The sequence below is a fragment of the Podarcis filfolensis genome, assembly GCF_964270895.1.
Source record: "Podarcis filfolensis genome assembly, chromosome: 7".
NCBI classification, from domain to species: domain Eukaryota; kingdom Metazoa; phylum Chordata; class Lepidosauria; order Squamata; family Lacertidae; genus Podarcis; species Podarcis filfolensis.
The window spans coordinates 28,552,377-28,573,564 of record NC_139603.1 but is presented as its reverse complement, the minus strand read 5'-3'; the positions used below and the strand labels follow the sequence as shown (position 1 = coordinate 28,573,564).

General features: G+C 41.9%; 1 protein-coding gene across 5 annotated transcripts; it reads left to right on the top strand.

Annotated features, from left to right (window-relative positions):
- The first annotated feature begins 133 nt into the window (after positions 1-133).
- CAGE1 (cancer antigen 1) lies at positions 134-19,790 on the top strand. 5 transcript variants are annotated; one of them, XM_083623742.1, is made up of 16 exons: positions 134-271; positions 1,165-1,302; positions 2,749-2,845; positions 3,573-4,021; positions 4,542-4,745; positions 5,569-6,780; positions 7,802-7,924; positions 8,717-8,866; positions 11,735-11,845; positions 13,002-13,082; positions 13,430-13,537; positions 14,364-14,468; positions 15,324-15,394; positions 17,701-17,769; positions 18,922-18,964; positions 19,657-19,790. In XM_083623742.1, the coding sequence occupies exons 2-16, from the start codon at positions 1,219-1,221 to the stop codon at positions 19,768-19,770; spliced, it is 3,021 nt and encodes a 1,006-aa protein (XP_083479868.1). In that variant the 5' UTR covers positions 134-271; positions 1,165-1,218; the 3' UTR covers positions 19,771-19,790. The 5 variants fall into 5 exon arrangements, with proteins under 5 accessions (XP_083479868.1, XP_083479867.1, XP_083479871.1 ...); XM_083623741.1 differs by lacking the exon at positions 134-271 and adding an exon at positions 821-943; XM_083623744.1 differs by lacking the exon at positions 134-271 and adding an exon at positions 837-943 and having other exon boundaries at positions 1,165-1,327; positions 2,717-2,845.
- The last annotated feature ends 1,398 nt before the right edge of the window (positions 19,791-21,188 follow it).

Here is a 21,188-nt window from a genome sequence, read left to right as displayed (position 1 = left end):
AACGGAGGGAGGGAAGGAGTTTCGCTTCGGCGTGGAGAGGGGTGGATGGAGAGCCGGGCGGACGAGCGCATCGCATAGCCCCTGCACCATTTGCGCAAGATGCGCTTCGATGCAGCAAACGCATCCGGAGTTAGGCAGATGCGCGCTCTAATAAGACCCAGTCCGGCTCCGGGTTGAATCTTTTAATTTCTTTTCTGAACTCAAGAATTTTTCTGCACGTGTCTGCTCGGAATCCGTCAGCCAGGGCGAATTCAGTGGGGCTTACTCCCGGGTAAATGGGGTTGGGATTGCAACCGCCCTGAAATCTTTTGATGAAAGGCGGAACAACAACAACCTTAGACTGCTGGCCGACTGCTTGCAGGTTTGCCGCAGGCATCCACTTGGCCACTATGAGACCAGAGTGTTGGACTTAGATGCGCCATTGATCCAACAGGCTCGCTTTATGTTCTTATTATTCCGCTATATGGTCGGTCTCTACCCTTTCTCGGCACCCAAAGCCCTGTGTCGATCCTAGGCGGCTCGTCTGAGCGCAGGGACTGGCAAGGGATCCCATGCTTCGTTATTTTTCCGGAACTGACAGCTTGGTCCTTTCCACGTTTTCTCGGAATTCAGTAGGTCCGTTTGCATACTTTACACATGGGGGGTGGGAGCCTAACTTAAGGACTTCCAAGGAAGCATAAGGAGGATCGGGTTGCGCTTGCATACATTATGCCCGGCGAGAGAAATGCGGTGTTTATTCTTAAAACTGCGCGCTCCTCTTTGCAAATGGAGCGGCTGCGGGGGCTTAGGATTCTTTGTGACGTAGGCGCGCCTTTGGCCACGTGCGCTTTTACGAACAAGAAACTGTCAACAGCCCCTTCAGAGGAGATCGGGGCATCGAGGAAGCAAGTTGCAGCCTCCTCTCGGGAGAAACCTGGGGCGATCTCCATGGATCCGGGAAACTGTGAGCAATTTGGCATTTAGACCTTTGCTTTGGTTGATTTCTAATTACTTCTGCCTGTCCTTCATTGTTGTGGTGGCGCAGCCCAGTGCGAATGAACCGTTGTGCAATCGTAAAATCGCCTCTGCTTTGTTTTATGCCTTAGTAGACATGCATAGGTTTTACGCTGCGTATGATGCTTTAACCGTGTCTAAGGTACTGAAAATAATCTTATGTTTCTTTAGGAATCGGCACATCAGAGGAGGATTTCTTTTTGCACCTGGGAGCCTTTAACTATCATGAGTGAAGTAGTAAACCCTGTTCCCACCAGCAACATTTATTTGGACCTAGAAAGCTGCAGCACAGCTCCAGAGATCTCCCAAGTATGTGCTCTTTGAATCATCGCTTGTACTCTGTCTTGGCAGCTTAGGAATGTAGTTGTTTTGGCTGTTGATATGCTAAAAGTCTATGAGAGGAGACGGGGGGGGTGGCACATGTATGAAAACCAACTGAGCAGGTCTCAAGTTTGAGTAAAGCGGGGTGAAGGCCAGTGGCGTTGCAACAGGGGGTGGTGTGCCCTGGGTGCCATGTCTGCGGGGGTGACAAGAAGGCACCCCGTGGGGGCTCGCGGGGGCACGAGCAGCCATCGCATGTGGAGGACCCTCCGTTCGCAACTGCAGCTGCGAGCAGAGGATCCCAGCACCGGCGGCAAACCGTTATGTTCAGTGTATGTGTGGCGTCGCACACATGTGCTGTACATAGCGGTTTGCCACTGGCACCGCTTGAGTGCCGTACGGATGGCGGTGGCAACCCTCCGTCGCCGCTACAGCCGCGAACGGAGGATCCTGGCACTGTCCGTATGGCGCTGGAACGCCACCATCGGCAAACCGCTATGTACAGTGCATGTGCTGCGTCGCTACATACGGCGCATGCTTTGTACGTAGCGACGCCACACATGCGCCCTAGATAGCGATGCCCCGCCCCGTGTTTCATGGCACCTTTGTTCGCCCCTGGTGAAGGCTCACTGAGATGAAAATGGTGGTTTTAAACAACAACATAGGTTTGAGTAAAGCAGAGATGGAACGCTGGGTTTGGTTTGGTTTGAAAAACAAATACCGTATTTTTTGCTCTATAAGACTCACTTTTTCCCTCCAAAAAAGTAAGGGAAAATGTGTGTGCATCTTGTAGAGCGAATGCAGGCTGCGCAGCTATTCCAGAAGCTAGAACAGCAAGAGGGATTCCTCTTGCTGTTCTGGCTTCTGAGATTCAGAATATTTTTTTTCTTGTTTTCCTCCTCCAAAAACGGTGCGTCTTGTGGTCTGGTGCGTCTTATAGAGCAAAAAATACGGTAACTTTTGACCAGTAGAAATAGCAGAGACGAGTACAACTCAGAAGCTGACATCAAAAGGATAATGCAGCACGGCATCTTCTTTCTTCTGAACTCAAACTCTGTTTCAAGCTTCCACACTCCCCTCAGTGTCACACCCTGCTCACTCCACCCAAACCTCTGCCATTGTTTAAAACTGCCGCTATTTTTCCTCTCAGTGACTCTTCACATCCTCTTTACTCTCAACTTCTCAACTTCTGCCATTGTTTCTTTATTATCTATATTTATTATGTATGCATTATGCTGTTTTATGTAAGTGTGTATGCGTGTGTATGATTTAATAAAGTTTTTTTTAAAAAAATCTGGTCAGTGCATTATGAACTAGTTGAAGATTCTGAACAGTTTTTAAGGGCAGCTCATTTTATTGCTGTTGAGGTCCTGATGTCCTAAACCTCGTGTCAGTTGCAAAGGTTATTAATGATTCTTAAAAAAATTATTCCAGAATGAACTGCAGGATTCAATGAGGAAGAGTGGACTTGACTGCACACTCTACAAAGAAGACCATCATTCTGAGCTGATGTTTGAAGATTTCACATATGGTATGTCCCTTTTTTAGCTATATCAAATGAAGCAATAGGTGCTTGAACTCTTGAATGTCTAGCCTGATCCCTTCTTTCACATGACACAGCAGGTACATGAGCACTTTTGGTTATGGAAGTATTCTTTTATACATGACAGTGATTATTAGCATGGCTAATATAAGAGGTGAGTCTTGGTCATGTAAAAATTTCTGATATGTACCACAGTGCTGAACTGTACTGTCTCAAAAATGATTGCAAAGCATTGCTCTGTTAAGATAGTCCTCCTATTGGCAAGAGTAGCTTGAGCATTTAATGTAAGATTGCTGTTGGCAACCCAAATAATACCACCGTCTTACTTGGCAATATATCTCCTCACAACCAAGATCCTACTATAGTGTCCTATATTTTAGAAGTCTTCCAGTGTAGTCTCTAAATTGCCCATCAGTTTAGCTCATAAAAAGTTGAATTTAAAAAAGAAAAAAGCAATTGTTTTGGCTCCAAAGAGAAAACCAATAATTATCCTTCTTCGGCAGGGAAATCAAATAGAGCAATTAAAGGCCAATTAAGGTCAATTCAGTAATGCTGCATCCTTTCCTGGAAAGGAAACAATTACTATTGTACAAGCTGTGAAAAAGCTTCTAATTAAAGAGGCACTAGTACTGCAAAGCCTCAGTAGTTTGTTACTAGTCCACATTGCTCAACCTAGCACTATTCTTTAAAAAAAATTTTTGTTGTAATCGTGCAGATTTTGAAGATGCTTCAGAGAAACAAATGTCGCCATTGAGGACACTAAGAACTTGCCCTATAATGAAAGATTCCTCCTTTATCACTGAGTGGAAGGAATCCAGCGAGGGGTTATTGGACCAAGGGGAATCAGAGCAACAGTGCAGGATGCAGGGTTGGCCGGAGGAATGGTACAGAACGGGGGAAGAATCTGATCCAGAAGATTCACAGGAAGTCACAGCCGAAAATGCCATGCAAGCGGAGGAGTTACTGGTGGAAACATCAGATGTGCCTATCATGGGAGAGTCCTTATTGGACTGCATTGTTAAGGAATCGCCCATTGTGTCAAGTTTTCTCACACAGCCCACAGGTTCTTTACTGAAGACAGATGTGTGTGCGGCTAATGAAGACTTAATTGTCCAATGGAATGGCTCAAATGCGATTAAAAAAGCATCAGATGACGGAAATACGGTACGCCTTCCTTTAGCTGGGCTGTAGATGGGAAGGATGGTGGTGTCAATTCTTAAGTCCAAAAAAGTAGATACCCTAACTACCCTTTTCAAAGAATGCTGTCAGATTTCACCCCTTTCCAGGATGTACAAGCTCTGTACTCTTTCTATGATCTTTTATAATGAGAAATACGGGATGTACATACAGTGGAACCTCGGTTTTCAAACAAAATCCATTCCGGAAGTCCATTCAACTTCCAAAATGTTCAAAAATCAAAGGGCTGTCGGCAAAGGGAATGGTGAAAATGAAAAAATGTGCTGCGGAAGCCGTTTGACTTCCGAGGTACATTTAAAAACAGAAGCATTCACTTCTGGGTTTTCAGCGTTCAGCTTCCGAATTGTTCGGCAGCCAAGACATTTGAAAACCGAGGTTTGACTGTAAATTTTTTGACTTGGAGCTTTGTGTCTGGCAAAGATATGGTTGTAGTAGTATATTTTCATTCCGATACAATGAACCAGCTTTGAATCCCTCTTGTTGACAGATGGAGACTGGGCACCACAACGAATCAACGAAAGATTTCCAGGACTCTGAGCTCACGGTTTTGCCAAATGCTGTGGATGAAAACCTAGATTACATTCGCACTCTGGTGCAGTCAAATAGACATTTAAAAGAACGTCTCAAGAGCAATATAGCATGTTGTATCAGCGAAGAGAAAGTGGACGATAGCATACTTCTACCAGAAAATGTAAGGTTTTAAAATTTATAACGTAATAAATATTGTAGAATTGATGATAGAAAAAGCAGCCATGAGAAGTGCCTGCAGTATCATAATGCATCAATCAGCTTCATCAGTTAAAAAAAAAAGGATCTAATTTAAATGAGAAATGGTTCTATATTGACGTTCATCACTTGATGACTTGAAAGTACGAGTGAGCAATAGCTGATGTGACCCCACAGATGATCACATCAAATATTATGGCTTTTGGTGGAGTCATGTACACATGATTGGGTTGTGGCTATAGTTTAATAACAGAGGGCATGATTTGCATTCAGAAAGTCTCAGTTTCAATCCCACTTAAAATCCCCCCTGCAAAAGGATGTCAGGAAGCAGGGCTCAGAAAGAACTACGTTTGAAACCTTGATGAGCCATTGACCGTTGGAGTAGACAATACTGCGCTAAATGGATTCATAGACTGACTCCGCAAAACACCTTCATGTGTTGTAAATCAAGGCAGCAAGCACCCAGGGGAGAAAGATTCCCCACCCAAGGTCTAAATTATGATATGTAAAACATGTGTGAAGCACCTTTTAGTACTAAGGCACTGCCAAGAAATTAAGTATGAATTTGTTGGACTTTAGATCATGTCCACCACAAACAATCTGTACAATTGCCCAGCTTGCATACCTTGGTAGACGAAACTAAGGAGTGTGTGAGGGCAAGTAGAATCTACAACAGTTTACAGTACATCAGTCTGTTTGTTACAGAAAGCAGATCTCATAGAAATTACTTTTCACCCATGACGTTTTGACTTAAATCTTTGCTTATCACGTGATCTGTTTTAATACAGGTTGAAAATGTGTCCGAAAGAGAACATAACACTGAGCCTTCACCTCTCCATTCAGAGAAGTCCTCCTTCGTGGCAGAAGAAGTTACACAAGGGGACAGAGGCGACAAAGCTCTTTCCTCAACCCATTCAACAAAGAGCTGCTGCTTGAGTCCTTATGGAGCTTCAGGCAAACTCTGGAACACCCCGGAATTTAGTCCAAAGCAACTGCTGCTTCAAGAAGGCGATATGGACTTCAGCAAGGTCATTAAGGACTTAGAACTGGACCAGCAGAAGCACCTGCCCCATATCTTGGGTCTTCAGTATGGCAGTATATTTTCTGAGAAGACCAAAGAAATTGAGAAGCTCCTTCTTGAGGAAGGAGATACGGATTTGAACAAAATCATCCAGGCACTAGAGCAAGGCCAAAAGAGGCAACAGATGCAAGTAATGGACCTTTATCATTGTGATGTTTCTTTGGTGAAAAGGTTTAAAGAGCAGGAGGTGGACTTTTTCATGAAGCACGACTTCATTGACACCATCAGGAAGCTGAAGGAGAACACTGCTGATCTCATAGAAGCAATGGGCAAAGTCACAGGGAAGAAGGAAGAGGCAGAGGGATGCCCAAAGTGCAAGATGGGAGCTTCAGGAAACACTAAGGATGATCTCCAGGACTTTGAGTCTGAGAAGAAAGCTCTAGTGCTGCAGTTGGAAAAGCTCAGTGCAGACTACAGAGTTCTTCAGGAAAAGCACCAGGCAGAGGTAGAAGAGAAGGTCAAATATATGGCTCAGTGTAAGGAGCTGGACTGCACTCTCCTCAAGAAAGAGCAAGAGATACAAGAACTGAATCGTGTCATACAAAAATTGGAGCGTGAAGCCAGCAGCACCACATCGGCTCTGCACAAACTGAGGGGAGAAAGCGAGGACGCTCAGAAGCGTTCCTTGTCCTTGGAGGCAGAACTGCAGAGGCAGAAGGACGAGAGGCTGGCAGAAAGGGAAGGGCTGGGCTGCAGATACAATACACTGCTTGCTCAGATTAAACTCCTGCAGGCGGAATTTGAGAAGGAGAGGGCTGAGATGGAGAAAATGCAACAGCAGGTCTGTGCATTCAGAACAGAGACAAGCGGGCTGCAGGAGGAGATGGCAAAGAAGAGAGAGGAGAATCGCTTCTTGCAGCTGGAGTCTGCCAGGTGGAAAGAGCCATGCAGACAAATTAGAGAGCCACAAATGCTGAAGGTATACAAGGCTATCTCGAAATCATTGAGTAGCCCGTAGTTTTTGTGTGTTTGTTTTTTTTAAGGTTTGCACATACTTTTAAAGGAGCAAACAGGCTTTCTCTTTCTCACTCCATTCCCTGTGACAAGATTCACTGCTCCATCTTGTTCCTGTTACAGGATCAGGGCTAGTGGAAGTACACTGCTAATATGAGACGTAGGTATTCCAAAATGTTGATGGTCTTGATTTGCTCTTAGCTCAAAATTACAGATGCTTCCACACCAACCCTTTCCTATGGAATTATCATCCTTTGTTCACTCACAGAGATCCAATTAATGTTGCCATTATTATCCAGCTATGATTGCAGTCCAGTGTTTTCTACACCGTCCTTGGTTTTCCTTCCCAGATCTGATCTTCTGGTTTTTTTAATCAAATGCAATTGCAGCATTAATGTGGGCAATTGGTCAAAGCATATTAAAAAAAATTATTCAGAGTTCTTAAGTTAACAGTTTTGTATCTGTTTGTTGTACTTAATTGCTTCCTGTTAATTGCTGAGGTCAGTAATGAATAGCCCCCTTTAACATGTCTGAATGGCCACAGTGTCACAAGAAAAAGGTTAATTAGTGATTTCCTCTCATTATTCCAGTGCAGGGAAATTAAAGCCTTCCCAACTCCAGGATCAGAAACTAACATTAGAGTAGTCAAAAGACTATAACTTAATTCCCTGAGTGTCACCAATAAAAGGCAATGAAATGAATGGGACTAGAAAACAGGAAATGTTTAAATAACATTGGAAAGGAACCATTACAGAATGGGACTTAGTTGTGAGTAAACATTATAGAAGGATGTTGGCCATAGGGAAAATTCAGGTACAACACAAACCTGCTTTTATTCTCCTCTGTAGGGAAGAGGTCCCCCCCGCCCCCAGGTCACATCATTCCTAACAGTAACTCTGAATGTGAAGATTGACAAATTATGAGTGTTTGTTTTCAGGAATATTCAAATAACCTAAGCTAATGTTCTTGCACTCTCTTCATATTAGGAGCAGCTGCATTCCCAAATGATCCAGATTCTCAGATATGAACTTGGATTAAAGAGGGAAGAGTTGAGAAAGAAAGAAGAAATAATTGAGTGGAGCATGCACATTCTGGGAAGGTTTCTTTTGGTATGCTCAGTTTTATACCATTAAGGGCAACACCCCTGAGCTTTATCATTACTATTTTGAATTTTTGTCTGAGTGCACGTGTGGGTGCTTTCAGCCTTCAGTTTCTGTCAAAACTGCACCCTTTTCCAAATGGAAGTAATAAGAATTGCATTCTATTTTAAAAGAAAGCAAAAAAAAAAAAAGAAGGATGAGATATTAGCCTATTTTCTCTTTTAAAAAATCACAAACATGCATTTAAACTGGAATGTCTTTTTAAGCTCCTGGAATGTTTACTTTTAAGCAAAACATACTTTTGGAAAGGTTCATACAATTATGAACAGTAAGCGGCAGTTGGACAAAAGATGGCAATGATTTTGGAGTAGCTTATTGTATTAAAAATACTTATTGCAGAGATCTTTATATTTTTTTTTTCTTGTTCTGGTGTTTGTTTTAAATAAAATATTGAACTTAGGGTAGGAGGAAACACAAGTTTTAAGCTTAAGTCCCCGTCCCCCCATCCATAGCTGTAGGCCAGGCTTCCTCAACTTCGGCCCTCCAGATGTTTTTGGCCTACAACTCCCATGATCCCTAGCTAGCAGGACCAGTGGTCAGGGAAGATGGGAACTGTAGTCTCAAAACATCTGGAGGGCTGAGGTTGAGGAAGCCTGCTGTAGGCAATCAAAACCCCATAATATATTTTGCTTCCATAGTGCTTTTTAATAGGTTTACAGTGTCGATATTCTATGTTCAACCTGTTTTCACATTTCTTTTATTATAATCTAATGTACCTCACTGTATCCTCTGTCAAAACAGAACATGAAGTCAATGCATTCAGCTTTGTCCATCAGAGATCTCCACAGTGAAGAAGACCATTTCAATTCTCCTTATGTCCAGAAAGCATCTCACCTCTTGTCAAAAATCTGCAGTCTTCTGGCTCTTGCAGAAGGATTACTTACCTGCCAGGTAATGCAAAATACCACAGCCCTTTTCAATAGCCACCTTGATAGCACCTAAAACATGAATTCTATGGTCCATCCAGAACAACCCGTCACCCAGTATACACTGTACTGTATATTTCCAACAAGATTGAAATAAAGGATCTTTCAACTCTGCCAGTAAAACAAATCAGTCTTTATTATGTTTCCCTTCCCTCCAGCTTTTCTTCCATCACCATTATGCAGGCAGATCACATGGATGTTACTATTTAGGAAGTAGCACTTCTCTGGCTCCTAAACCATTAACTATCAGACATGACACAAATGCAGCATTCTCTGCCTGGGTTGTGGTTTTTGTTGTTTTGTTTTGTTGGAGGGGTTCAGAGAGGGTGGGAAACTGAACAGTGGCCTGCACGGGTAGCCTGTCCAAATCAACCATGATTTTGTTCACACAAGTACATCAGACAGAAACAGTACTGACCACTTTTGTGTTATATTGTGTGCTCTTCCTTGAGTCCTTGGATAGTGCCTACGCAGTGATTGTGGTACGTTTTAATGTGCCTCCCAGTTTTAAAAAGTTGGACACCTATGGATCACATAGGAAACACCCGGTTATCTCCTCCTGCTCTCTCCGTGGCCAGTGGTGCACTTTGAACAAATAACTAGCAAGGTATACACTTAGGTTTTAATTAAATGTCTGCATGTGTACTTGCGAGTTTCCCCATCCTTTTTGTATACTACCCACTAACTTTTTGTGCTTCATAAATGCCAAGGTTCCATCCCTCATTATTATGAAAATACCTTTGCAGGCAAAGGGCTAGTTCAGGCAATCATGACAAGGTATCTTTGTTAGTGCAGTGTATGGTACTTTCTTCAAATGTGTAGCGTAATCTCTGGTGTGGACTGGGCATGGGTGTGCTTTTATATTTTGCCTGCAATGGTACAGGCAAAGTTATATAGTACACAAAGCGATAGCTTGCATTAAAATTACATTAAATTTCCATGAGCATCGAAGTCAAGCGTATGGGAAAGTCTTTACAATTCACATTTCCCACAGGACTAAACAAGGGGAAGTATTTAATGCAGAGCATCAGTTGCTTATTAGCGTCTTTGGTGACATATTCAAATGGCAGGGTGCATCCTGACATTTTGCCATCGTTTTATAAAAAAACTTCAGAAAACATCAAGTCCCTGTTCTTTCTAAACCAGCTGAGTAAGATTTTTTTCCAGCTCTGAAAAGAATGGACTCACAGCTCGCAGCAAACTGAGTAACAACTCTTGAGTTCTGTTGGAGATACTTGGATAAGAAGAGTGCCATGCTGTACCGTGTTGTAATGTTCAGTAGCATTTCTCTATAGGAAATAGTGTTCCTTACATGGTACACCACCCATGCCTCAGCAGTCAATGAATCTGATTCCTTCCAAGGAATTATACACCCTGGTTTACATGTGGCTACATTCTTCAGTCTCACATAGGAATCAGTGGAAAATAGGAACTTCTTTTCCATCGGGTTATGTGGATCTATGTAACTCCTCAGAGTGCTTCTAGAGAGTCACCTCCCCTGGCACTGGTAGCACTAAACAGGAAGTGAGAGAAGAAGTACTTCTACAAAGAGGTGCACTCTCACCTGTTGCCATTGCTGGTTATCACCTCACCTGTTGCCATAATGCTTGGTGTGTCCGTTGTGTATATCTTGCTAGTTGATTTGGATTCCCAGTAGTCAGAATGGGGATCACCATAATCCATATGTGGATTGCCAGGTCAAGTACGTCTGGAAGTACGCTAAGGAAACAAACAACTGATGAGTGAGCGAGTCTGAAAAGCAGTGGGGAAAGAACAACCGCCTTCCTTCTAAAGACAAGGCTACTCGCTGCTTCTCCCTGATAGAAATGGCTACCCAGTCTTGCCTTGGTTTTGTGCATGTGTTAAGCCATCCTAAGAATGTTTGCTACGGAGCAAATTTACTACTCAATAAAACTCTTCTGTTGAAAACAATGGCTGAAATGTGCTTCCTTTTCTCTGAATCTCACCTTTTATTTCCCTGCTGTCTTCAGTGATGTTTACAAGCTTTCCCCTGTGTTTTTTTTTTTACCTATTACCTAAACTTCCAATACCTGAGGCACACATCAAATCTGATTCAAACTGTGAGCTGCGCTTCATCCTTGCCCACAAAAGGGCTTCTTTTTTTAAAGGGGTGTCCCTACGAATTCCTTTAAGCATTCAGTGAATGCTTGAGGGGAATACAAGGAAGGCCCTCACTGGCTATCCTCCCCTGAACTTAACATGCCTGCTGGCCATGCCTCTCCAGCAGCTGTGTCTTCTGCATTAAGAAAAAAGGGAGCCTGTGCAGGACCAATTGTGTTGGGCTTCTCTGTGCAATTTTGAGCCATGATTGTCCAGGACAGCTGGTCAGTTGAACATGTATACAGGCATACACATGTATGTCCCGCTTCTGGTTAATGTCAATGTTGCATTCCCACTACTCCTTCATGTGTCCAGTAAATGCAGGAGCAGGTTCATAAGGGCACCTCTTTAGTCTGTCTATGAGTAAGAATCACTTTACTCAAAAGAGCCCATTTTGTCTGTTTCTGCACGAGCATCTAGCCATGTCTCCTACCAGGAAGAAGGCAAGACCAGGGGAGCGATTTGTGTGCAGAACAGCTTCCTGTGGGGTCGAACTTGAATTATTTGGATTGACTTATTTCTTGAAACGTGCAAACCGTTTTCTCACAGTACAATGGCTTCCTCTCCAGCACACAATCGGGGAATTGCTGCTCTACAACCATCATGATTAGAAATTCACTTTATTACAAGTGATGCATTAATTCTTAGGAAACTAATTGGCGTCCATTTGGAGTTTAAACAATGTTCGTTTTATGTCACTGTTGTTTGATAGGACACAGATAACCAGGCAATTGCTGAATGTTCCACAGAAAGTGAAACTGTTATTGAAGTGAAGGGGAAAATGCAGCGCCTGTTATTTAAAAAGAAAAGCTTGGAGAAAGAGGTAGGGGCACTGGTTGTTTTCCCTCCCAGTTACATCCTGCTTTTGTGTTTGCATATGTAAGAACACTCCTGTCGTCCTTAACCCTCATGTCAAAATAGCTAATTATCTTCTAAATGTGCTGTATTGTGAGACTTTGTATTTTTGTTTTGTGAACCACCCTCAGTTCTTTTGATGAAGGGTATATAAATCTAATAAAGAATAATAAAACTATAAGATAGCTTGGAAACTGCAGCTGGGGCAGAATATAGCGGCAAGACTGCTGACAGGAACAAAGTGTTATTTTTAACCTGCAAAGCTCTATATGGCTCAGGACCCCGATATCTATAATAATAATAATTTATTATTTATAGCCCACCCATCTGGCTGAGTTTCCCCAGCCACTCTGTGCGGCTCCCAATCAAGTGTTAAAAACAGTACAGCTTCCCCCAACTTAAATATATCCGGACCCTGTGTTCATCACTCGAGGCCCTCCACCAGATGCCCCCTCTGCAGGGCCAGCCCATTCATGAGGTAATGTGAGGCAACCACCTTAGGTAGCAGGATCCACCAGGGCAGCAGATTCAGCTTCAAGGAATAAAGCACCTGCTGCTGCTGCTGCCACTGTAGCAATGGCAGCGACGGCTGCGGTGTGCTCCTTGGAGCCACTCTGAGATTGATAGTTATGTTCTGAGGAAAAGCTCTGTGGTCTGCATACGATAGAGAATATATACGGTAAATCCATAAAGTACCACTTATGAATTCAGGGCACATACAGCTATTCTCGATGGGAGGTTGGTCTGTACGTCTGAGTCTTCTTCATGAGAATGCTGTGCAATGGCAGGTGAACTTCATAAGGATCCTATGCATTCTGTCATATGGACAAAAACAACACATTTCAACCATCAATCCCTATATTTCTTACAAAATAAGAGATAAACTGAACTACATGCTCTACCACAAGTACAGGAGCAGTCTGCTGGGATCAATTAATGTGCCATTGCAAGATGGATAGTGATTTAACATGAATAAAATTTACGGCTTCTTGAATATGTCAGTTTTGCTTTGGGATAAATGTATAGCATATAAGAAAGTCTGGGGAGAAGCAAACACAACTGAATGAAATATGTTCAATTTTATCTCTCCCTCTCTCTTGCCTATAATTCATCACTATATTTAGTTGAGGAAACACAAGGAAAACATAGCAGCCATGAGGGAGTTGATAATTAATGAGAAGGTGTCTGAAGACCCCGATACTGAGGTGAGTTCAGTATTATGAAAAAGAACAGAAATTAAAAGAAAATCAGAAAGAGAATTGGATTTCGTGTATTATGGAGCATTAATTTAAAGCAAGAAGTTCCATTAATATGGCTGCAGTCCTATATACTTAGGGGGACTTAACCATGGGGTAAATACTGTAGACTTGCTATGTATACATAATAAAGGGCTGCTATTGCTAAGAAAAGTAGCAAATATGGGATACGTTCCTAAACAGACTTATTAGGGAGTAAGCCAAATGGAAGTAAGCAGGACTTACTTCCAAGTAAACATACTAGTGTTACGCTGTTAAAGGCTAATGCCTTGTTCTGAATGGGTATTTATTCACAGGCTACAGAAGCTGGCGAAGAGGAATCAGAAAATGGTGGAGACCTGCCTGATCTTCTGAGAACAAAACTGAGTGAATATCACAAGCAAACTGATGAGCTCCAAGCTGAGGTGAGTAGATATGAGAGAAAGAGGGATCAGGAATCATTTCCATGAAATTGCTTCCATTTCCAGAAAACTGGGATTCCTGTTATCGTTGGCAAGACCTAAATCCTTGGAAGGTTTTCAGAAGACATCCATGGGACTTCTGTTCCCGATTCTGTTACATGCCTGATGGTTGCCCCCCATGGTTGTCCAAAGGGATCATTTAGCCCTAAACAGCAACAAAGGAATTAGCCCTCATAATGGATAGCTCCGTTGGTTAGAGTGTGAAGCTGATAACGCCACGGTCATGGGTTCAATCCCCATGTGGGACAGCTGTATATTCCTGCATTGCAGGGGGTTGGACTAGATGATCCTCAGGGTCCCTTCCAACTCTACAATTCTATGATTCTGTAAGCAAAGAGCCAAGAGAATCTTGCTTTGAATAGCTCCTGGGTGCACTTCTAGAGGCACTTCCACACAAAATAGTTTCTGAATGAAACAAATTGCCCTATAAGCACATGTTTGTATGGGGCAATTGTCTTTCCTGTCTTAGTCCATTACTTCATTGATGAAGCATTCATTTCCCAAGGAAAAAAAAATGGGCACACTCCTGGGATGATGTGTCGGTTGTACCAGCTGCTCCCAGGATGTATCCCAGGAAAAATAGTTGGTGTTGACAGGCTTAATCTATGGCTGAACATGACCAGCACTAGTAATGTGCTAGGCACTTTGGAGAACACAAAAATAATGGGTGGTATTCAATGACCTTTTACTCAGAGTAGACCCATTAAAATGAGTCAACCTGGCCAAGTTATATCCATTAATTTTAATGAGACATTCTTTCTTTGGAAAGATTAAAGCACTGGAAGCTAATCTGGCATCCAAAGAAGAAGTATGCAAGAAGCTCACTGGAGAAATTGTCGAGCTTCAGAAGGACTTGGGCAGCTTGACATGCAAGGTATGAGTATGAGCTGACAAGGTTGAAAAACTCAATTCACTTTCAAAACATAATAACTGTAATCTGGAGTTGTCCTAACTCCAGTAGTACTAACTCCATTGCTAGATTGGGTGCAGGTTTATTTTGTTCAGCATTCTGCTCCCAACCATGGCCAGATGTGTCTGGAAGCTCTTTACTGAGCTACTGACATCCCTGAAACAAAGCTCCAAGAAACTTGGTTAGATTTACACCTAGGCTTCATCCACCTTTGAACAAAAAATGCTTAGGCTAGAATAAATTACAGACACTTAACTTTGCAAAGATTTTACTCACAGAGTTTTCAGAAGTAAGAGCAAGCAACTCTCCATCTATTGGCAGTAAAATAAAGAATAAAATGTTGCAAATGACTTAAAAGGAAATAACTTGTTTTCATTACAAAAAGAATGGGAAAGATGCAGGCTGTAAAAATCTCTTTTTGGAGAGATGCAGTTCACTTGCAGGATCAGATGTGCTCCACCCTTGTCATAGTGCAGAGTGATAGTGTAAACATACCCATAAGATCCACCTCCAGGCCATTTAACTCATTTAATTACCCCAGTGGATTCACTGGGATTATATGCAGTGATTTTAAAAAATGGATTTCTGTATGCAGTGCTCATGTGGATGACGTTCCATAGATCAGTGATAATGCTGATATTTATGTATTGCTATAATGTTGCAAAAAGACAGGATTTTCAAGTGTACTCAAGGCAGATCACAATTAATAAAATATCATATACAATCAAAGATGTGATAATATTATGCTTTAATTGAGATTTCACTGGCTGTTTTCTCTTTTGTACTATGCTAAATCATTTTCTGATTTTATTTTAAAAGGTGACATCATATGAGGAAATCATTGAATGCGCTGACAAAAGGCTTGAACAAGCCAATTCAGAAATATCTGAGTAGGTATAGCACTGCTTATGGATTCTTTTCTGTTGTATATGTTCCAGAAACACATAGTAAGATTCCTGCACTTGGAAAACTGAGTGAAACCTAAATGAAATTTTGTAATCAGGTGTTTTAGCACTGCAGTATTTCATAGAGCCACTTCAGATTAGGAACTCTCTAACCAAATGCTGGGCTGATATTAAAGCACATGGCTGCACCCATTTGATACAGTTTTGGTGGCCACTAGAGAGATGTGTGGAGTCACTGCTCTCTAGCTAAATCAAATAGCTGCTCTGCTTCTTGAGGAGGAAGTCTGTTCAGTTCAATGTTCTCTGGGGTTGCAAATTAACCTGGGCTGTTTTGGTGTGAAAGCAGCCTAAAGATGCGATCTCAGGGCTTAGTCCGTTCCAGGTTCACACCTGACCACACCGCTATTTTCAGTGGCAAATGATGCATGGCACGACATCCATGTGTAAGGAAGCCTCAGTAAGAAGGGGGTGCTTTTCACCAAAGTAGAGTCACAGATAGATCAACACTTTCTTTCTCCCCACCCCTTTTTTAATTCTGCCACTGTTTTGGAATTTTATTAACCTCTCAAATGGGGGGTCTGAAATCCCACAGGGATGAAAACAAGTGTTGGCTAGTTTCAGGGGAAAACAAAATGGAAGAAGCAGCATTAAGCAGGCCATTTCCCCATATTGGAGGGTTGGAAACCTCAGGCCTGAGGGCCAAAGGTCGCTCTCCAGGCCCCTCTGTCTGCAGTCACATTAGCAATGGCCAAGGATTGATTTTGGGATTGAGTGACAGGAGGAAAAATAACGGACAGAATAATTGTCCCTCAGGACTTTCCCTTAGCCGCATTGTCCTGGGTCACACTTCACGTCATCCTCGGGTGCTTTTGTGTGACAAAAAGATCCTTGCCCTGTTCCTTCTCTCACACAAAAGTGCCCCACACTAAGGGTGCTTTATGACAGAGGAAAAACCAGAGAAGACAGAGAAAGAGCCTCTCAGTTTTTTAATCTGTGTTTTAACTTTGAGAATGTGGTTTTATTTCTGTTTTCTTTATGCTGCTTTTGATTTTGTGGCTTTGTGCCTTATTTTGCCTTCCATATTTCGCTTCCATATTTATTTATTTGTTAAACTGCCAGAGAAGTTTATGTTATATGAAGACATACAAATGCTGACTAATAAATAAATAAATAGTAAATGGGAGTTATTCGTTAATTTCAGTATAAAGGGTAAAGTATAAAGGTAAAGGGACTCCTGACCATTAGGTCCAGTCATGGACGACTCTGGGGTTGCAGCGCTCATCTCGCTTTATTGGCCGAGGGAGCCGGCGTACAGCTTCCGGGTCATGTGGCCAGCATGACTAAGCCGCTTCTGGCGAACCAGAGCAGTGCACGGAAATGCCATTTACCTTCCCGCTGCACTTTGACGTGGTTTCAAATTTATCTACTTGCACTTGATGTGCTTTCGAACTGCTAGGTTGGCAGGAGCAGGGACCGAACAACGGGAGCTCACCCCGTCGTGGGGATTCAAACCGCCGACCTTCTGATCAGCAAGTCCTAGGCTCTGTGGTTTAACCCACATTTCTTCCTACCCAGAAGAAAGTGGCAAAGTCAGGTATTTTGTGAATGGTCACAGGCAAATTAAGAGTCTTGGGGGGTGGGAAGTGAACTTTATACATGTACAATCCACAGCATTAAATCGAAACAGCGAAGGCATGTAGAGGTGATCTTATGACTGTCCCAAATTCACTTCTCTTGGGGAATCTTTGAAACTTGAACCTAAAGGACTTTCAGGAAGTGTTGCAACACCTTCTTCTGTAGATGGGCTTTCAAGGCACGCGTTTGGAGTTTTCACACATTTAGTGCAATAGTTTATATTTTCTATTGGGGTTTGCTCAGTGATCATTTTTTAAATGTGATGTTGCTTTCAGCCCTTAGGAAAGGCGGGTAAGAAATCAAAATTATGACAATTCCATTACTATTTCAGATACAAATTTCAGACACATATGAAGAAACTCTTTTTGGATTGAAAAAGTGAAATTGCAAATCTATCTCCAAACCAAGAACTTTAGCTGCCTGTTTTTTTAAAAGTGTATTTGTATCCCGAGTCTCAAAACATTTATTTATTTTTCTTGGACGCAAACTGCATTGACATCAATTGGACTTATTTCCAAGTAAATGTGTTTCAGACTGGAATAGCAGTTTGCAAGTCGTCATTGCAGTGACAGCCTATATCTTGATAAATTCTAGAGAACATACTGCATATAACTGAAACAAATGTACCAATCGGTTAAATTGTCTCTTACTGGCAGTTTAGAGAAAAGAAACCAGGATTTGGAAGATTTAATTAAGAAGTTCAAAATGAATACCAGAAAGCTGAGGTAAACTTCATATATATTTCACGTTCAAGAAGAGGAGGGTTCTGAAAGTGCTCACATTATTATCAAACTTACGAATGTCTTCCTTTACATACAACTTGCACAGACAGGTAAACATAATCTTGAAGTGCTTCTTATAAAATAATAAAATGTGGCCACCACCTAACTATAGCTCCCATCTTCTAATATTGGGGGGGCCCTCTAGAGCACAAAAAAAAGGAATTCTCATAATTTTTGCTCACGAGGGTATTGGGACAGTTACACATACCTTCCAACATGTTGAGTCCCAGTACCATCACATAAATTTCAGGCTTCAACTATCAGGTGGATAATATGCCTGCATTTGTTCTGTTATCATCATCATCATCATCATCATCATCATCATCAACTTATTATTTATATCCCGCCCATCTGGCTGGGTTTCCCCAGCCACTCTGGGCGGCTTCCAACAAAATATTAAAATACAATACTCTGTTAAACATTAAAAGCTTCCCTAGACAGGGCTGCCTTCAGATGTCTTCTAAAAGTCTGGTAGTTGTTTTTCTCTTTGACATCTGGTGGGAGGGTGTTCCACAGGGTGGGTGCCACCACCCAGAAGGCCCTCTGCCTGGTTCCCTGTAACTTGGCTTCCCGTAGCGAGGGAACCGCCAGAAGGCCCTCGGCGCTGGACCTCAGTGTCCAGGCAGAATGATGGAGGAGGAGACGCTCCTTCAGGTATACTGGACCAAGACCGTTACTGTTACTGTGCATATGTATTTCATGAAAAATGCACCTACGATTATGTTGCCTGAAGTTTCCCATTAAACCCATAGTGGCCATATACTTGCACATATCAGTACCATGACAGCCATTTTAAACAGGAAAAGATGCTGCCAGGAGGACAATCGGACTAGGGAAAATAGAGGAAGGGGGACTGAACCTTCTGCACTTGCTGTTTCCTGTTAAAAAAAAGAATATTTGAGATTATATTGCCTGCATTTGCCTGTAACATCTAATCTAGTCCTCAGTGCTGTTAGCCCTGCGTACTTGTGGGTATTGATTCAATCTTGGGCAGTTACTTTACTCTCTGCTGTCTGTCTCACTCCCCAAGTGAGCCAGAAGTTACATTTTCAAGTGGGGAAGCATTAAGTGAGCACTTTCTTTATGTTTCCACAGGCAAGGGTGGTCTTCATTTTTCCCAAAAATGTGGATTCAGGGGGTAAGTCAAGATATATTGCCCTAAATAAGGATCAGCAACTGGAGACCAGGGTCCAAATTTTGCTCCTGAAAGGGTAATGCTGGTCCCTTATCAGGCCAACTAAGGTTTTTAATGCCATCTGTTCCCCGAACAGCACTGTCATAAACTACTCTGCTTTAGTGTAAGGCAGACTGCAAATGTTTAAATAAAGAATTATCATTTTTATTCAGATGTTTTAAGAAAATATAGCATATTATGTGTGGTTGTATTATATTGGACACAGTCCAAAGTTAAGCACTTATCTTTCACTGATTTCCATAGAAGAGTCAAAAACATACTTAATTCTGTTAACGGCATAAGACAAAACAAAGCACTTTAAGTTCCTTTGGATCATTATCTGTAATCTCATGTTGCAATTTGCAGCATTACACATCAAAATTATATAAACAGAGAGATATATAACATTGAGTCTGTAATCCTGTATAATTTTCCTGGGAGTAAGTTCCATTGAAAACAGTGGGGCTCTCTCTTTTGCGTAAGTTTGTACGATTGCACTGTTAGGCCTTCTCGGGGTATACTCACTAAAATAACCGGGGTTGTTACTCCATTAATTTCAGTGGGTCTACTCTGCGTGCAACATAGTTGGGTATCACCTTTAGTGACATAAAATTGAAGGAAAATCTGAACTGTAATATTTTTCCTTCCATTTTCAGGATTTTCAAAAACTGAGTGGAACCCATTTAGTTACTAAAGGACAAACAATTAAATATGCCAAGTATGATTGTCATTGTCACTGCAGCAAAGTAGGTTTACAAATGACATATTAAAGTTGATTAAAAAATAGAAACCTTCTTCATTTTTTTCTTGGTTTGTGAGTATAATTTTCTTTTCTTATTATTAGGAGACAACAATTTGAAGTGTGTTTGAATACAGTGAATTCTTTTTCCAAAGATGCTGCTAAGTGAATTAAAGAATGAACCCTCTTTCATGTAATAACACATAATTCAGGTTGAGATATCTAACCTTGTTTGATCCCAAAATTTCTGATTCTTAACCTACCCAAGTACATTGAAGTTTTACACCTTCTACTTCCCAGACACCAAGATCTGCTTCCCAATATGCAGTATTATATCCACATAGATTCTGCTGTCCAATAAGTTCCAGTGCTAGAAATAATACCTAGTTAGAAAAACAAGTAATGCATTTACTGAAATGTAATCTTATGCCTATTAACACAGAGGAATGACCCACTGAGTTCAACAGAATTTACACCCAATTGGGGTTGAGGCAAGTACTGTGCAGTTATTTATTTATTTAAAGATTTTAAAAGCCCAGTCTTCAGCCAAAAAAGGCTCCTAGAGCTTACAGTTCACTAAAAAGGTTTTGCAATCGAGTTTGCAATTGTAAAAGTCAGGCCCATTCAAGTTAAACAGGAGCACTCCCAAGTAAGTTACTCTAAAGCTGCAATTGTGTGCACACTTAATTCACTGCTTGCATTTCAGGGACCTCTGGCTGGGAAGCTCTATTTAGTTGCCCCACTGAATTTTTATCCACAACAATGTGTGTGGTACTTGTTCAGGAATGCATTTGAAATAGTCTTCAGCTTCTTATGAGTTATCAAGGGCGCCATCTCCAAGCACCCACAATTTTTTTGTTGTGGGTGCACTGCAGGGTTGCCGACGCAACTTCTGGTGCCTCACAAAACACCAAAAGTCATGTCCAAGGCATCGCAAGAGCTCAGAGTTGCTGTCTGAGGCATCCATAATAACCTGGGGCCCAAGTCGGCACCCCTGTGAGTTATACCTTCCCAGGGACTTGTTGGGAAACCATGCAGAATTTTGGTGATTGGTTCCTGACCGGACCAATTTGAAAGACAAAGGTTGAAGAATGCAACTTTCCGTACTACTTCTGAAAAAACCCTTATCATTGTACTATACTTTAATTTCAGAAACAGTCGGACAGAGTATGCCAATGTTGGTTTGGGGTTGTTTTAAAAGGCAATATTTTCTAAAATGGGCCAATGTGGAAACATGGAAGATACTTTGTTGCCATAATAATAATAATAATAATGATAGTCAGTCTGGCCCAGCACTTCATTTTGGCACAAGACACTGTTAACGAAACCACACCTCTGAGCCCCACAACCTGTTTAAGGGATTCTCACTTTGTAAGAGCGAGATGCTTCTGTGTCCTGTCATACTGAAGAGGATTGTGTGATGGCAGTAGTGGATATTTTCCTCATTCC

Excerpts from the sequence above, each read along its gene's own strand:
- CAGE1 (XM_083623742.1), top strand. The coding sequence starts at position 1,219 with ATGAGTGAAGTAGTAAACCCTGTTCCCACCAGCAACATTTATTTGGAC. Across the intron at positions 4,022-4,541 it reads CATCAGATGACGGAAATACG|ATGGAGACTGGGCACCACAA; the intron begins GTACGCCTTCCT and ends TCTTGTTGACAG. Across the intron at positions 15,395-17,700 it reads GCCAATTCAGAAATATCTGA|TTTAGAGAAAAGAAACCAGG; the intron begins GTAGGTATAGCA and ends TCTTACTGGCAG.